Source organism: Eubalaena glacialis, chromosome X, assembly GCF_028564815.1.
Source record: "Eubalaena glacialis isolate mEubGla1 chromosome X, mEubGla1.1.hap2.+ XY, whole genome shotgun sequence".
Classification (NCBI taxonomy): domain Eukaryota; kingdom Metazoa; phylum Chordata; class Mammalia; order Artiodactyla; family Balaenidae; genus Eubalaena; species Eubalaena glacialis.
The window spans coordinates 121,216,376-121,234,971 of NC_083736.1; the positions used below are offsets into that span (position 1 = coordinate 121,216,376).

At 44.0% G+C, this 18,596-nt stretch overlaps 1 protein-coding gene across 1 annotated transcript in view; it reads right to left on the bottom strand.

The window, feature by feature from the left end:
- Positions 1–435: 435 nt before the first annotated feature.
- GPC3 (glypican 3) overlaps positions 436–18,596 on the bottom strand; it is a 426,709-nt gene continuing 408,548 nt past the window's right edge. The window contains exon 8 of the mRNA XM_061177875.1: positions 436–909. Coding sequence (XP_061033858.1) covers positions 740–909 — 170 coding nt within the window. The 3' untranslated portion in view covers positions 436–739. The remainder of the gene's footprint in view (positions 910–18,596) is intronic.

The following is an 18,596-nucleotide window of genomic DNA, read 5'->3' on the forward strand; positions in this document are numbered from 1 at the left end:
GGGAATTACTTTGCACTAGTGGGGCTCCCCTCTCTGGGTCGGGGGAAGGGAGGATATTAATTGTGCACATGATCCACACAGAGGATTTCTAGTTGGGCAAAACATTTTCAGCGAAGTGAAATTTGTAGAGAGAGACGGGGGCACTTTTCTGAGATGCCTTTAGTTTCATAGGCCAGATACTCTACTCTACCCCGTTTGTAAATGGAGATTATGGATTGGGTGTGTGTTGGGACGGACTGGCTTTGACTGGAGCTTGGAGCCAAGACTGATACTCACCCAAAAGGTAGGCAGGGAGGGAGGGGGATTTTCTTATACTGAGTAGAAAGCTAGGTGAGGAGGGGGAAAGCATTGCATGGTCACCACGTACGTGGGCTTACAAAAAAGACTCAACGCATTTTTATTTGAGCATTTATTTTTTTCCAAAGAAATCCATGCAAAGGGAAAGACAGAGAGAAAGACATGGTAACCATGTTCTAGCAGCCAAACAAAGGAAAATAATTTGGCACAATTTGATTTTTTTTTTCGTTGCAAAAGGACAATCTATACTACCACTAAAATTTACCGTCCTCATAAAGATACCATTTGATTTTCGAAAACGTAACTCGTGGTTAGTCTTCTACTTAATGGCTGGAGGAGGTATATAAGATTAAAAAAATAGAAAAAAAGAAAAAGGCGGTTCCCTTTACAGAGGGAGACCACAGGGTGCTGAAGGGCAGCACGTGTGCGGTGACCTTGGCAGTCAGTGCACCAGGAGGAAAGAGCACACCACGGAGATTGCCAAGCTGGTGAGAATCTTCAGGGGGGAAGGGCCGTTCCCGAGGTTGTGAGAGGCAACTATCTCATTGTCCTTCTGATTCACATGTTGCTTGCTTCCAGGAGCATCGTCCACGTCCAGATCATAAGCCAGTTCTGCCGAAAGAAAGGAAAGAATTTAAATACAGGCTTACCAACAGCCTCAGGTTTGCACCCTTCACGGCCCAAGCGCTTGTCTGCACTGCTGGGATGCCCCAGCTTTGATTTCTTCCTTTTGCTGAAGGGAAGGCCGCCAGGAGATGGGAAGAAGACGGGGGTGTTACGTGCGGGGCCCGCCCGAGGAAGATGGCTACTGGTGCTCCTGCCAGAGATCCCACCAACGGGGAGCTAGCTGGCTGCTCCTCTCCCACCTTTGGCTCCACCCACACCCCGGAGTGCACACTGGCCCTTTCCACATCTCCCACCTGGCAAGGCCATGCTTGAAGGTCATTTTCACCAGATCTCACAGGTATCCAAACGTAAGGTGCCATGTGGGTGACTACATGCGTGTCCTTGTGTGTGTGTGTGTGTGTGTGTGTGTGTGTGTGTGTGTGTGTGTGTTTGTGTGTGTGTTGGTGGGAGAGGGGATGTGGTAGCCTCCCAGGGTACCTTTCCTGGGCCCTGCACCCCGTTCAGATTTTCCCCTGGGAGGCCTTAGAGTTGAGTTTCCCCTGGGAACCCTTCAGAGTTTCCCCTGGGAGGCCTTAGAGTTGCCTTAGAGTTGATGATAGGGTAGTTTGCCATTGGAAGTTGTTTTATTTTTCTCAGAAATATTTCTTTTATCTATATGGTCTTTTCACCGCCCACCCCTAACACACATACCCACACCCACACAGGATATTGGGTTGGCCAAAAAGTTCGTTTGGGTTTTTCTGTAAGCGGAAAGACCCGAACTTTTTGGCCAGCCCAATATAATGCATAGAATTTAAGACTAAGGAAAGGCTAATGGGTAAGGGTCCTCTTTCTTCGACTGCCTACCGTTTATGAGACATGCTCATGATTCTGAAAAGAAATTGGGGTATTGGCATTGGCCTAACGCGAAAATCTCCCAGAGGGTAAATCTAAGTAGATAGTGGTTTGTCAGGAAATTAAAGACAGCTGGTCCTGGCCCAGGGCTCAGTTTCTTTTAGATTTGCTTTTCCAGATTTAGAGTTCAAATCTACTCCCTTGGCTTTTCTGGACTCGGTCACCAATGTTTGTTTCTATTTCAATAGCTTGTGAAGGTGATGTGATGTGAGTGACCTCGGCAGCCAACTGTCCTGTGGCCAATGGAGCCAGAAAGATCCCTTGGGGACATGGAGATGCATAGCAACAGGCACAGAGGAAATGACAGGGATTCTGCAGAAGGAAGGAAGGAAGGAAGAGGAAGGAAGAGCTCCTCTTACAGGGGGTGAAACACGCAGTAAGTAAGTCACAGGAAGAAAGTGTAAGGACTCAGCTGGTCCAGGATGTGTGCAGAGCAGGGCCCAGGACCACGGCTGCTGTGAGGCTGGCATTCCTTAGAGCAGGCACCAAGGTCAAGGTGATCAAAGCCAGAGGATCTGATTACACGGCCCGCAACACTGCTTTCCAAAGGGCTACTGCAGTTAATAATGCCACCAGCAATGATGAGGGAACCAATAAAAGATACTGTAGTCTGTATAAGATGATATCTCAAAGTTTCTTTAATTTGAGTGTATTTGATTACTAGTATAGATGAACTTTTTCTGTGTTTTAGTTCTCAATGAATAACAGTTCATATCCTTTGCCTTCTTACCTAATGGGTATTGATATTTTCCCTATTAATCTGAATATATATTTTATTGAGTCCTTTGCTTATCACATTTGATACAAGTAATTTTTCTATTTTGTTACTAACTATACTTATTTTTCATTGCTGTACAAGGAAATGATGTCCTAACTTTTAATATATATGAATCTGACCACATTTTGCTCTTCTGAAGCTGAGAAAGTGTTTCTTCTTGAGTGCTGATGATAATAATGCAAATCAAAATTTCCAGGGAACCCTCTTACTGAGGGAAAAGTGACTCGGTAGACTAATATCCATTCCCTCTCCCCCCAGAATAAATAGATACAAAGAAAATCAAAGAGAAAAAGAACAAAGAGCAATGCTCTACTTGGAAATCAGACCTCTTTCTCTGAAAGGTGAACGGTGCAGGGCGCACAGAGCAGGCCGAGGTCAGCTGTCAGTCGGCAAGGATAGCGCAGGCTTAGGTCCCGATCGGATTTCACCAAAAGTCGAGAACACATATGGCTGGATCTGTTGAAAGCCCAGCCTTGAGTCTCATGGCGACTTCTCAACTTAAATGAACAGGAGTATTTTTCGGGCTGACCTGAATGAGAGCACTTTCAGCAGCGCCTTCAGATTCCTTTTCCAGATATCCCCCTTGCCTAACATCAGGATTAAGCAAACAACGTCTACTAATGTGACCACTCAGCTCCTCCACTATTTACCTTGCTCTTCAAATAATCCATGAACACTGCACAGTTTTGTCTACTATAGCAGTTATGGAAAACCCAGCAGTTATGTTAGATCCAGTAGTTTCTCATCTTTTTGCCACCAAATACCTCTTTTGTTATGTCTATCTCTTGGAATCTATGTTGTGAAATTATAAAAATGACTACGAATTATTGAGTCCTCACTGTGTGCCAGGCACTGTGCTAAGCCCTTTATATACATGAGCTCATGTAATCGAACCTTCTCAGTAATGTTATGAAGTAGGTATTATAATTCCCATTTTACTGATGAGGAAGCTCAAGCTCAGGTTACTTTTTTTGCCCGTATTTACACAGCTGGTAAGTGGCAGAGGTGTTCTTTGAATGCAGGGCTGACTCTGAACCTCCTATGGAGCTATGTCATATACAAATTGAAAAATTTTGTACATATACCAAGTATACTGCAGTGAGTAAATAGTAATGGGTTCCTTCTTGAAAAAAAAAAAAAAAAACTCAGGGAAAATATCCTGCCAAAGATAACTAAAAAACACATGAAATAAAACGAAAAGACAACCTACAGACTGGGAGAAAATATTTGCAAATGATGTGACGGACAAGGGCTTAATTTCCAAAATATCCAAACAGCTCATACAACTCAACAACAAAAAACCAAACAACCCAATCAAAAAATAGGTGGAAGATCTAAATAGACATTTCTCCAAAGAAGACATAGATGGTTAAAAAGCCCATGAAAAGATGCTCAACATCACTAATTATTAGAAAAATGCAAATCAAAACTACAATGAGGTATCACCTCACACCGGTCAGAATGGCCATCATCAAAAAATCTACAAACAATAAATGCTGGAGAGGGTGTGTAGAAAAGGGAACCCTCCTACACTGTTGGTGGGAATGTAAACTGGTACAGCCACTATGGAGAACAGTATGGAGGTTCCTTAAAAAACTAAAAATAGAATTGCCATATGATCCAGCAATCCCACTCCTGGGCATATATGCGGAGAAAACCATAATTCGAAAAGATACATGCACCCCAATGTTTATTGCAGCACTATTTACAATAGCTAAGACATGGAAGCAACCTAAATGTTCATTGACAGATGAATGGATAAAGAAGATGTGGTACATATATACAATCGAATATTACTCAGCCATAAATAAGAATGAAATAATGCCATTTGCAGCAACATGGATGGACCTACAGATTGTCATACTAAGTCAGACAGAGAGAGACAAATATAGTATGATATCACTTTTATGTGGAATCTAAAAGATAGGGTACAAATGAACTTATCTGCAAAACAGAAATAGAGTTAGTTACAGATGTAGAAAATAAACTTATAGTTACCAGGGGGTAAGAGGGGAGAGGGATAACTTGGAAGATTGGGATTGACATATACACACTACTATTTATAAAATAGATAACTAATAGGGACCTGCTGTACAGCACAGGGAACTCTACTCAGTACTCTGTAATGGCCTATATGGGAAAAGAATCTAAAGAAGAGTGTATATATGTATAACAGATTCCCTTTTTTGTACAACAGAAACTAACACAACATTGTAAATCAACTGTACTCCAAGAAAATTTTTTTTTTAATTTAAGAAAATGAAGTAATGCCATTTGTAGCAACATGGATGGACCTAGAGATTATCATACTAAGTGAAGTAAGTCAGACAGAGAAAGACAAATATCATATATCACTTATATGTGGAATCTAAAAAAATGATACAAATAAACTTATTTACAAAACAGAAACAGACTCAGAGACATAGAAAACAAACTTGTGGTTGCCAAGGGGGAGGAGGGGTGGGGGAGGGAAAGATTGGGAGTTTGGGATTAGCAGACACAAACTATTATATATAGGATGGATAAACAACAAGGTCCTACTGTACAGCAGAGGGAACTATATTCAATATCCTGCAATAAACCAAAATGGAAAAGAATACTAAAATGAATATATATATATATATATATAACTGTCACTCTGTACAGCAGAAATTAACACAACATTGTAAATCAACTATACTTCAATAAAATTTAAAAAGAAAAGCTAAGAAAGGAGATGTGGTACATATATATGACAGAATACTATGCAGCAATGAAAAAGAATGAAATAATGCCACTTGCAGCAACATGGATGGGCTTAGAGATTATCATATTAAATAAGTCAGAAAGAGAAATACAAATACCAATGATAACACTTATATGTGTGGAATCTAAAATATGACACAAATGAACCTATCTACGAAACAGAAACAGACTCGTAGACATAGAGAACAGACTTGTGGTTGCCAAGGACGAGGGGGATGGGGGGAGGGATGGATTGGGAGTTTGGGGTTAGCAGATGCAAACTATTTATATACAGAATGGATAAACAACAAGGTCTACTGTATAGCACAGGGCACTATATCCAATATCCTGTGCTATGCCATAATGGAAAAGAATATTAAAAAAATGTATATATGTGTATAACTGAATCACTTTGCTGTACAGCAGAAACTAACACAACAGTATAAATCAACTGTACATCAAAAAAAAAGCATATGAGAGAAGTCAATGTTTCCACATAGAACTGATCACAAACTTGATTAAGTAGCTTTATTAAGCTTTGTGAAATACTGAAAAGAGCTCTAGGTTTGGGGACCCCAAATGGGCATCATATCAGTTCTGTTTACCTGAAGCAATCAGCAATGATGGCCAAGGCCATCAGGCACCCCTGGCACAAAGCTGGGCCAAGTCTTCTACCTCCAAAAGACCCAAGGAATATTCAGAATAATACCTTCTAGTGCTTCCTAAGCTGTGGCTACAGGTTTCCCGAGGCTTCCCACTCAGCTGCAGCAAAGCTTTATCACCCAACCCTATAGCTGGGTTCCTGTGGCTGATACTGATGGGAGTCCCAGCAAAGACACACTCTGGGCCTGGGCCACCATCACGGAGATTAGAGATGAAGGGGACAGCTTAGCATGACAAGGAAGCACTATGGGACACAGAGGAAATAGGGTTTTCGTTAAAGATAACTATGGACATTCCTGGACGGGAGAAATATAATCCAATTTAATTCAACAAACTTAACAGTAGCCTACTATGGCCCAAGCATTGAGCTAGAAGCTTGGAGAAGGACTTAGTGCCTGCCTTCAGGAATCCCACAGTCTGGCAAGGAAAATAGACCAATAGACAAACCAACAAGACAGTTGGCAGAAAGCAGAAAGGGTTCGGATAAAGGCACAAGCGAAACACCAGGGTGACAGAAGGGAGAGAGAAAAATGCCAAATAAAAGAAGGTTCTGGGAAGGCTTCTTGGGACAATTGGGCCATAACCTGCACCATGAAGGATGGGTGGAACTATGGCAGGGCTGAATGAGATGGTTATGCATTTCAGGCAGAGGGTTCAGCTTGAGAAAAATCATTAATATCTGAGAACGTCGATAGGGCATACTCAATAGGAACAAGTAGCCTCTACGGAGGGAAAGAATGTAGAGTTCACATCGTTGTGGTGTGTGTGTGTTGCCTGGCGGGTGATAAAAGGTAGGGCAGGAAGGACAAGTAAGTAAGGGCCAAATCATGGTGGATTAGGAATGCTAAGACTTTCTCCTGTGGGCAATAGGGAGCCACTGCAGGTTTTTAAGTAAGGAATCCACACAGTCTGTTTTGTGTTTTTCAGAAATCACTGTTAACTGTTTGGAGGACAGCCCTAAGTGGGCGGGAGAGACTTGTCAGACATGTTGTCTTGGGAAAAACAAGAAGCCTGTGGGAACAGTATCTGGGGATCAGCCAGTAGCAAATATTAAAAAAAAATTTAAAAACCTACGAAGAAGCTAAATCTACACCAAACCCAAAGCCTTCTCATTTTGCTACGAACCAGATGCCTTATGGGAATAACCGCAAACCATACTCTTAAATCACTCATATTTTTATGTTTATCAGTGATTTTCCAGAATATATCTTTGTTTGGTTAGGTACATATTGTAAAACACGCATAAATTGTCTTTTGTCTTGCAGCTGAACGTCAGTGAGAACCTTTTGGGCCAGCAAGGAAATTTTCATGCTAAATCCAAAAATCTGTTCCTATTTGTAATCAGTTTAACTACACCCAGTGGGTTAGACCCAACAATCTGTACTAATTATACACTCAGCCCTGACTCTCATTTTGCTCTTATGTCCTCTGTGTTGCAGATTAGATAATCCCTTTAAATGATCATCAGTCATTAAGGTCTGCACTTCGTGTGGCAAAGTTTTTCTGCATTGGACGAAAGCACTCAGTGGGGAGCGCCCCCCCCCCCCCCCGCTTAGTTATTCAGTCTCCTAGGAGAGTTCCTAAGGAAGAGGGCACCTCCTGGGGGTCTGGAGCCCTGGGTTCCAGGCCAGGCTCAGTCACTGAGTTACTGTTTCACCCTGGGCAAGTCATTTCCCTCTCCTCTGGGCCTCAGTCACCCCATTTTGCTAAATCGGGGTATTGAACTAGATGAACTCTAAATTTCCTTCTATCAGTAGTTCTGTTCCTCTCTGATTCCAAGGCTCCTGGGGCCCAGTGAGGAGCATAGTCCGCTCAGGCTGCAATCGTTCCTCTACCCACAGCAGCCAAGGGGGCTGCCCCCACCAGAGCACCTGTGAGCAGGCAGAGGCAGTCAGTTGCTTCCCTTGGGATGTGAGTCTTTCTGGTGATGTTCACCAGCTACCAAATTCTGAATCCTCTTTCTTCTTAAGCTGGTCTAATTGTGGATAAGAGACCCCGGCCATAAATAAATCCACACTGGACCGTTTTTGTTTCCTTTAAACCCTGGCATAATAACGTCTACTAAAGGCAGTACACACCAAGCTTTGGGGGAGAAGTTGCTGGGCCTGGGCTACACAGGCAGCCAGGGAAAATCTGTCAGCCAGCGAGACGAGCCTTTGGGTCCTTACAGAGCCACCGGGGTCTTGAGCATATAATAGGATTCTAATGCTCGCCCTCTGATGGCGTGGGCATCAAGCAGGGCAAGGCGCTGCTACAGGGGCCTTACCCACACCAGCGGGCGAACTCCACGGGGCAACCTGGAAGAAGAGCTGCCATCACACTACCAGCGGAGCGAACGCTGCTGCTTGCCAAGCCTGCACCAGCAGATGGCTTCAATCCGGCCCTAATATGGCAACAGAGCAATACTGCTCTCCCTGCGTTTTGTATTTGCTGTGCACAGTTGGCCCCCAGGACGTGAATATGCGAAACCTTCGGTACACTGCTTGGTAGACCCCAGAGGCTGTCCCTTCCCACAGAGGCCTTCGGGCCCCGCCATTTGCTTCTGAATCCCCAATAGATCTTGGTTTCCTTGTCCTCCCCTCAACACAACCTTCCTTCCTGCCCCATCAATCCCCCCCGCCTCCGCCCCGTCAACCTTTCTGAACTTTCAGGTGTGAAATGACTACTTGGACTTGAAAGCAGAGGAAAGTGACTTTGTTAATGAGCCTCAGGTCTGCGGGAGTCTAGATTTTCTTCTTCATAGATCAGACGAGGGGGAAATGGCACACTTGAGGCCTCTGGTTTTAATTGGTCTAATGGGACTCCTTTTAGGGCCCATTTCACAACATGCCTTCTTGACAAGTGAGCTGCCAATTTTGCCAGCTAAATGACTGTAAATTCTGGGACTAATCCAATCGCCTCTCCTGGAAGAGGGCTGGGGCAATGAGATGCCCACTTCATTTCTTACAGCTAATTCCAGCCTGCAAATACCCTCAGTTACAACGCTGGGATGTTGAAAGAATACAATTGATTCTGCCACTAGTATAGGCATGGCCTCTCTTCCTATAGGCTCTGTTTCCCGGTCTGGGGTGGGTGTACCTTCAGGTTACACTGCAGTGGCTGTGGGTACGTGAAGCCATGGCATACTTCTTCCCTGGGATTTAGGGCAAAAGCACACTATTTTATACTGAAACATGCAAGGCTGTACGATGGAGCAAAAGTGCGCTATTTGCAAACTCATTTAAGACTTCATAAGATATTTCCTGTTTACTAGGACCTTGAGGTTATGTCCCAGATCCTCAGGAACAGGTGTTCATTCCCACTCTTCACTGCCTGTATGGGGTACTTAGGTGGAAAGGTCTTAAAAGCACTGCTGGGACACTTGAGTCACCTGGGCTTGGTACACTGCCAAAGCTGGGCATTCTGACTCACATAGTCCTGATTAGTGACTCAAGGTAGCTTTTTCGATGACAACTTCCTTGTCAAGAGGGGAACGCCATGGTAATTGCCCTTAACTGGGGCTCAGACTGCTTAGCGTCTAATACAAAATGGTGTCCAGGGGATTCAGCCACTAACCAACTATGCTTCACTATTGCGTCCAGCCATTGAGAAAGGAACAATAAAAAATACCACGTAATCCCTTTGGAAATCAGATCATTTTACTGTAGAATCTTATTATGATGTGGGCCACTACTATGCTTGTTTAGGTACATCATGAGTCAAGTCATCTTCCCAGAAACAGAACGGCTCCATCCTGGAAAGTGTGACAGAGTGAGTGGGTGGTGTGGTGCTGGCCTTCCTCCACCGGTCCTAGAATTATCATCACCTTCCACAGGAGTGTCACGACGGTTACTCTCATGGCTACAGATCCTTCTCACCTGAGGCTACCTAACAGCTCCACGGGAATCACAGTTCCTCAAAGCCTTCCCTCCCCACAGGAGGGGTTACCTGATTCCCATGGGAAGTAATGGGCTTGAGAGTCACTGGAATACAGGCAGCTGGTGACAGAGACACTGTTCAGCCAGGGCCAGGGGAGAAGATGCAGAGAACAGGCTTCACGAAGGCAAGGGAAGGGCTTCCCTGGTGGCGCAGTGGTTAAGAATCCACCTGCCAATGCAGGGGACACGGGTTTGAGCCCCGGTCCAGGAAGATCCCACATGCCACGGAGCGACTAAGCCCGTGAGCCACAACTACTGAAGCCCGTGTGCTCTAGAGGCCGTGCTCCGCAACAAGAGAAGCCACCGCAATGAGAAGCCCGCGCACTGCAACGAAGAGTAGCCCCCGCTCGCCGCAACTAGAGAAAGCCTGCGTGCAGCAATGAAGGCCCAACCCAGCCAAAAATAAACAAACAAACAAACAGATAAAAGGCAAGGGAAGAGAACACTTTAAAGAGGGGAGGAGAAGCATGGTGGAATGTTATAGAGAGGTCAAGGAAAGTAAGGATTGAGAAGAAGCTACTGAAAGTGTCAACTAGAAGGTTACGGGAGATTTTTGAGAGAAGTTTCAGTAGGGTGTTTAGGTCACAAACCAGAGAGTACTGAGTTGAGAAGAGAGTGGGAGCTGATGTGGATTCACTGAATACTGATTAGCCTTCGGAGAAGTTTGACGGTGAGTGAAACGAAGCACTGCCATCCTAACTGTGCCGAGGTATTGCGGCAGTGCTGTCAGTGTCACAACACCTGTACAACCAAGCTTCACAACTCAAGACGGCCTTTGGAGATGCTATATTCTTGTTATCTCTGATGCATTAACAACCTGTCCGAGACACCAGATACCTGTATACCAATGTTTATAGCAGATTATTCACAGCAGCCAAAAGGTGGAAGCAACCCAAGTGTCCATCAATGGATGAATGGATAAACAAAATGTGGTCTATCCATACAATGGAATATTTTTCAGCCATGGAAAGGAATGAAGTACATTCCTACATGTACAAGGTATATGAACTTCAAAAACATGATGCTAAGTGAAAGAAGCCAGTCACTAAATAGCACATGTCATATGATTCCATTTACATAAAATATAAATAGGCAGACTAGGCAAATTTTGGCAATAGTGGTTGCACACACATTGTAAGCGTAATTAATGCCAGTGAACGGTATACATAATGGTTAAAATGACAAATGTTTTGTTATATATATTTTACCATGATTAAAACACTATAGAAACCAAAAGATTCGGGATGCATCCTAGTTCCTAAGGGGGGTGTGAGTGCACTGCTCCTCTGGCATTTTACTTTGTGGAGGGGTGTGTGAACGTACCTGATACCAAAGCATCAACCCCCAAATGGTACTCCTTCAGTGCTTTGAAAGTCAAGTTGTCCAAATGAATTAAAATGGATATTTAAGCACTACCTTAGAATTGCAAATATGGCTCCTCAATTGGGAATGAAAGAAGAAGGCAATTTTTGTCACGGGTTTTAGTCTGAGGCTATTTTAAGAGAAATTTATATACAACCTCAGGAAACTTACATTTACTTTTGTGAGTCACGCAAATGATGCTAAGCTGAAAATGCTTTTTAAAAAAATCAATGAAGGAGTGAATACACTCTGTCCTCATTACTTTAAAAAATTTAATGGTGTAGATTCACAGAGCTCTGTTTATAATGTAAATTTCAAGCATGATGCAGCTACAGAGGTATGCGTCATTGGGCTTTGAGGATGTAGAAGGAGAACACAAAATGTCACTTTTTGTAGCCAAATCAAATTGCTGGGGGGCGGGGGGCGGGGGGGGGGCGGTCAGGAGAGTGAGGGAGTAGCCTTATAGTCTCTTGGAGCCCAGGCTCCAAAATGCTTAATGAAAAGCTCTTTGATAGTATTTTAGGCAGGGCTTTAGATATACTTGAATGGGAAAACCCAAAGTCTGGTAATCTTCCATTTTTAATCAGCCATGGTGGATCTTACAAAAAATGTACGCGAGAACTAAAATGCTTGCGATGTCCAACAGCAAAGGAAAGTTACTAGTACAATAGCCAATGGGTCAAAATGGCACAAGTCCCTGAAAACACTCAGCCTGGGTGTGGGAACATCACAGGCCAGAAATCAACAGCAGGCAGGTGTCCTCATAAATGAAAGATGAAAAGCCTCTCTAAGTTGTTCCATCTAAATCTGTTCCCTAAAACCTCTCCAGTTGTGAAATGCCTCCCTCATCATCAATGGGATTTGGGGAATTGAGGCTATTTTCCCCTCAATTTATTTGCAAGAACACATTGTCATCCTGGCTCCCTCCTCCTTCCTTCCCATCTTTGGATCTGGACTGTCCGTAAGCTGCCATTCTCACATTCCCACAGGTACCACCTCCTCTGTCTTTGGACCGTGACCATTTCTCCTCTCTCCCTCAGCCTCTCTCTCCCCACGTACTTCCCATCTGCCACAGTTCTCAATGCCCCAGCTAGATATGATACCTATTCCTCTCCAATGGCCCACGGCTGTCCAGGAAGAAAGAATGTTCTATTCCGTGACAGCAGGCATAAGATAGTACTCTCTTCCTCAATCCCATGTTGAATTACATTTCTCTCTTCCTCAAAATCCTTGATGGCTCCCTACTGCATGTGGGATCAAGTCCTAATTCCTTAGCATGGCATTCACAAGCTTCTCCATCTCAACTTGTCTTGCTTTCCAGTTTCAACTGCCCATATATTTCTCCAAGTACCATATACTGTTGTCATACCATCCCATTTATCATTTGCTGAAAATGGCAAGTATACTTTGAGGTTCCCATGTCTGTCTTCATGCTGTTCCCTCAGCCTGGATTGGTATCTCTCTCTTTTTTTCTCTCTCTCAGGCTTCAACTTACATGACACTTCTTCCAGGAAGCCTTCCTTCCCTTCTTACCCCAGCCCAGATGAATCACTTCCCTCTATGATTATCAGTTGGATTGTACTTCTATCATAGCACTAATTTCAATCTGCAGCATAGTAGAGTTAGTCACTCAGCTAGACTGGGAGCCCCCTCAAAGGAAGAAACGAGTCTTACTCCTCTCTGTAGCTCCCACGCAGTACTTGGCTAGCACAGGCACTGAAAAACTGAATGAATGAATGCATGAATCAATGGCCACACAAATGAACACATATCCCCAGTCTACAGAGAATATGAAGGTGAAGGGCTACCTCCTTAGTAGATACCCTTCCCAAGGAGTCTATCTTCATCAACTGATGATTTCCTTAGGGGAAGGAGTCCCACTGAGCTATGATGAAGACAAGACGCAGGCAGGGCCAATGGTGGAGGTGGTGCAGGAAGCAAACGGCAGGGCTCAAACCCTGACCTCTATATGCCAAAGCTCTCTGACAACAGGCAGTTCTCATTACCTACAGCATCAATTCACTGCACTCAGTGTGGGTAGAATCTACAAGGTTATTTTCTTTTGATAAATTTATTTCTTATTTATTTATTTTTGGCTGCGTTGGGTCTTCATTGCTGTGCGCGGGCTTTTCTCTAGCTGTGGCGAGTGGGGGCTGCTCTTCGTTGCGGTGCGCGGGCTTCTCATCACGGTGACTTCTCTTGTTGCGGAGCATGGGCTCTAGGTGCGCGGGCTTCAGTAGTTGTGGCTCGCGGGCTCAGTAGTTGTGGCTCACGGGCTCTAGAGCGCAGGCTCAGTAGTTGTGGCGCATGGGCTTAGCTGGTCCGCGGCACGTGGGATCTTCCCGGACCAGGACTCGAACCCGTGTCCCCTGCATTGGCAGGCGAATTCTTAACCACTGTGCCACCAGGGAAGCCCCTACAAGGTTATTTTCTTACTCCCTTTTGCTGCCTGGAACCGATGCCTTACTATGTAAGCAGGGGATACATGCCAGCATTTTGTGTGCCACGCTGTGCAGGAAACAGGATTTCTGGTGAGCAGGTTCCATTTATTTCTCACTTCGAACCATCATGATTGGGTTCCCATACCTTTGACGCTTGCCTTTGCCTCACAATGTACGCACCCCTGGGCCACACCCTGTCCTTTCCATTGCCACCGATTCCCACGTGTAGGGGCTGCTGGTGATTGGCATTTCAGTGCCTGTCTCTGCAACATCAAAATACAGCTTCACTAATGAAGTCCCTCGCTTGGCTGTAATAAGTACAAAGCAATAAGACTTCAATGCTTTCAGTCACACATGCCGGCGCCCCTTTCCCCTTGCAGAGGTCTGTGGGATGACTGCCAGGAAAATACAATTACGTGCTGTCATGGGAATAAATACAATTCTTTAACCTAAAAGTTCTGTGTTTTTATTTCCCCCCTTTTCCATTTCTCTGTTCACTTCTTTTTCTCTTTCCATTGCTCTTTAAACTCATTTCTTGTGTCCAATTATCCCCTTCTCTTCTGTCTAGTTGTTGCTCTACTAAACATTCTCTCCTGTCTCCACAGTGATCTTTTCCATATCCTTAGGCAAAGGGCAAGGCTGGACTCCTCTGATGGATTCTGAATATTAAAGATGCTTTTCTGTTCCTCTGCACTTTGATTTAAACCTCTAACCTGGGTTCCATTTGTTTTAGAAGAGGTTCTAGTATCTCCTTCCTTAATCTTCCATCAACATTTCCATTGCCTTCTTGTTTACCCATCAGCACCATTCCTGCTTCTCAGCTCAGACTCCCTCATTTGCCCCCCCTCGCTCCACTGACCTCCTTGTCTGGCACTGCCGGATCCCCTGCACTGCACATGCCCCCTTTGTTGTTTTTATTTGATTTGATTTTTAAACATCTTTATTGGAGCCCCTTTGTTATTTTCCTTCTCTCTTTCTCATCTCAGATTCTTCTTGCTCCATAACCATGCCATTTTAAAAAAATTTATTTATTTATTTTTATTTTTTTTTTGGCTGTGTTGGGTCTTCATCTCTGCGCGAGGGCTTTCTCCAGTTGCGGAGAGCGGGGGCCACTCTTCATCGTGGTGCGCGGGCCTCTCACTGTCGCGGCCTCTTTTATTGCGGAGCACAGGCTCCAGACGCGCAGGCTCAGTAGTTGTGGCACACGGGCCTAGTTGCTCCGCGGCATGTGGGATCTTCCCAGACCAGGGCTCAAACCCGTGTCCCCTGCATTGGCAGGCAGATTCTCAACCACTGCGCCACCAGGGAAGCCCCTAGCCATGCCATTTTAGTACTGCTGTTTCTCAGCTCTGTCATTCTTTTAAGGGGAAAATGATTTGGGCTTAAAAGAAATAAAGAACTTTCTAATAATTAGTGCAATCTGACAATTGCGTAGGCTGCGCCTAGGCAGTGAGATCTGTCTCTGGATGTGGTCCATGAGTTTGGACAGCCATTTGGTAGAGATACCGGTGAAGGGATTCAAACATCGAATGAGGGGGTGAAGGTAAATAGCTTCTGATGACCCTTCCAAGCCTGAGATTCTAGGATTTCATTCAGGTCTTTAGAGGTCTCATGGCAGAAATGAAGGGTGAAGGGACAGGGTTCAAATGACCTTTGCATTCCTCCTTTTGACATAGACACTGTCTGGAGAGGAATCTAAAGAGACTGCTTTGGATTCTCTCTCAATGAAAGGGATCAGTGTCTTTTGGAGACCATGACTAGCTTAGAGAAGAGGGCTTTAAGTTTGCCAAAGAGTTATCAACCAAGACATAATTTTAAGGGAGTAACTACTGACTTGCCTAGGGTGGGGAGAAAGAACCACAAACTCTGTCCCACTTACTAAGGTAGGGGCTAAGTCTCAGAAATAACGTGACTATTTATCAGGCAATATGAAATGTGCATATATGGTATGGGATGGTCATAAGAGGACACTGCCTATACAGAAGACAGAGCAACCAACTCGGGAACTGTCCATGGAATTTTTTTTCCTATCGATAGGAAACAATTGTCAGTAATTCGCAGGTGGTAGACACCTTGTTCAATGCAGCCACATAATGCTAACACTCATGATCCAGAGGAAGAAAAGAAGAGGCATCAGATGGAAAAATTTCATTTGGGAAACATGATTAGGACATAAGCTGGAAGGACCCAAGGGGAAGGCAATTGAGGATAAAAAGCTGGATGATCCTCATACAAATAGCTTTGTGGTATAAGGACAAAGTAGGCAGGCCCAAAGGGAGACCAGGAAAGGTGAAAAGATGCCAAGTGGCCCAAACCCATAGCTAAAAAGATGTAAAACGGAAAAAGGAAAATTCTACTACAAAGAGTGGCAGTCAGATCACTAAAAAGGAGGATAAAAAGCAGCAGGAAGATATTGAGCCAAAATAAAAAGAAGATGCAATTGGCAAGAAATAAACACTTTAATTAAATAGGGTCAACCACAGACATAAAGAACAAATTTATGGTTACCAAAGGGGGAAGGGGAGAGGAGGGATAAATTAGGAGTTTGGGATTAACATATACACACTACTATCTATAAAACAGATAACCAACAAGGACCTACTGTATAGCACAGGGAACTATATTCAGTATACTGTGATAAACCATAATGGAAAAGAATCTGAAAAAGAATATACGTGTGTGTGTGTGTGTGTGTGTGTGTGTGTGTATAAAAATTGAATCACTTTGCTGTATATCTGAAACTAACACAGCATTGTAAATCAACTATAGTTCAATTAAAAAATAAATAAATAAAAAATAAATAGGGGGACTTCCCTGGCGGCGCAGTGGTTAAGAATCCACCTGCCAATGTAGGGGTCAAGGGTTCGACCCCTGGTCCGGGAAGATCCCACATGCCTCGGAGCAACTGAACCCATGCACCACAAGTACTGAGCCTGCGCTCTAGAGCCCGCGAGCCACAACTACTGAGCCCACGAGCCACAACTACTGAAGCCCGCGCACCTAGAGCCCATGCTCCGCAACAAGAGAAGCCACCGCAATGAGAAGCCTGCGCACCGCAACGAAGAGTAGCCCCCGCTCGCTGCAACTAGAGAAAGCCTGCGTGCAGCAACGAAGACCCAACACAGCCAAAAATAAATAAATTTATTAAAAAAAAAAATAGGGTCAACGGCAGTCCCAGTTCCTTATAGCTAAGAAGGGGCGGAAGTTTTCCATATTGCTTTTTAACTGTCTACAGAATATGGCAAATGTGCCTGTTAACTAAGACAAATACATCTCATTGGCCAAGTCAATTTAAGAAGGGAAATGACTGAGAAGAACAAGGCATCAGCCTATAAGCATAATAGAGGTATCAGAAAATGAATGATGAGATTTCAGATTGAAGGCCTTGCAGGGCCAATAAAGAGGCCACGTTTAAACACACTAAAATGCAATTAAGAACAACAAAAACAGATCAGAACTGGGGACTTATAGCCTGGCACCCTAAATTGGAAATATATGCTAAAAATAAATAAATACATAAATAAGAATAAATAATAAACACAGCAAGTATACTGCAATTACCCAAAGGAAGACAGGGAATAGGGTGGTAATATTTATTGCTTGGTGAAAAGCAAATCAAACACGTAAAGTAGTTCTTGATATTGCAAGAGAGTGGGGGTAGGATCAGGAATGTGGCATCAGTAATGCGCATGTCCTGTCTTTATTTCATGGGGCTTTCCCCAACCAATTAGGAAGAAGAGGTTAGACTGGAAAGTTTTGCTTGGAATCAGAGCTTGCTGCAAACTAAATTCCAATAGATTCTTTGTTTTTCCCTCATTTCTACTTTTTAAACAACTTTATTGAGTACATACCACACCACCCATTTCAAGTAAATTTCAAGTGTACAATTCAATGAATTTTAGTAAATTTAGCGAGGTGTGCCACCATCATAATTCAATTTTAGAACATTTTTATCAGCCATTGAGCTTTACCCAGTGAGCTCCCTCATGCCAGTTTACAGTTAATCCCTCCATGGCTTCTTTTTAGCTTTTCATCTTGAGCTGTCTGCAGCATCCAATACTGTTGGCTACTCTCTGTCTTAAAACTTGGTGTTCCCCTTACTTTCTGACACTACTTCCTCCAGGGTCCCTCCTCTAACCATTCTCAGGCTGCTGTGTGGGCTGTTTTCCTTAAAGATGGGTGTTCTCTCATTCTTCTTTGACCCTCCACTCTTCTCACTTGACAAGTCTTCTTGAACGCTCTCATCCATGGCCCTGGTTTTATCTATCACCAGGGAGTCCCAAATCTATGTCTTGCTCAGACATCTCTGGAGATCTAACTGCTCCTGGCCATTTCTACCTGGATGTCCCTCAGGCAACTCAGACTCAACAAGCCACAAACAACATAGCATTTCTATTCCTTTAGCTGCTCTTCCTCTGGTGGGCCCCTGCCGCCCTGCCCCCAACCCGGTTCAGTAAAGGCCTCTACTAGCCAACCAGTTGCCCAACCCAGAAACCCACAAGTCACCCTAGATTCCTCCTCCTTTTTCATCCTCCAGGTCTAATTAATTCTCACATCCCATAAATTCTGTTTTCTTAATATTTTGTGACTTCGTCCCCTTATCAGTGCCATTGCTTCCTCCTACTGCTGCTTAGGTTACGTTCTCCTGATCTCTCCCCTGGACTCACAGCTTCCCTTGTCTCCTCCTTCATGCAAACCATCCTCCACACAGTGGATAGAATCCTTTTATTTTGTTAATTTTTAAACTACTCAACACATGAATACATTCTTGAAGCTAAAGATTCAAACAATACCTGAGTAGATAGAGCTTAAAAAAAAAAAAGGAAAGCCCCCTTTTCAACATGCCCCCTTCCACAACTCCCCAGAGGTAATGACTGGTAAATGTATTTTCTA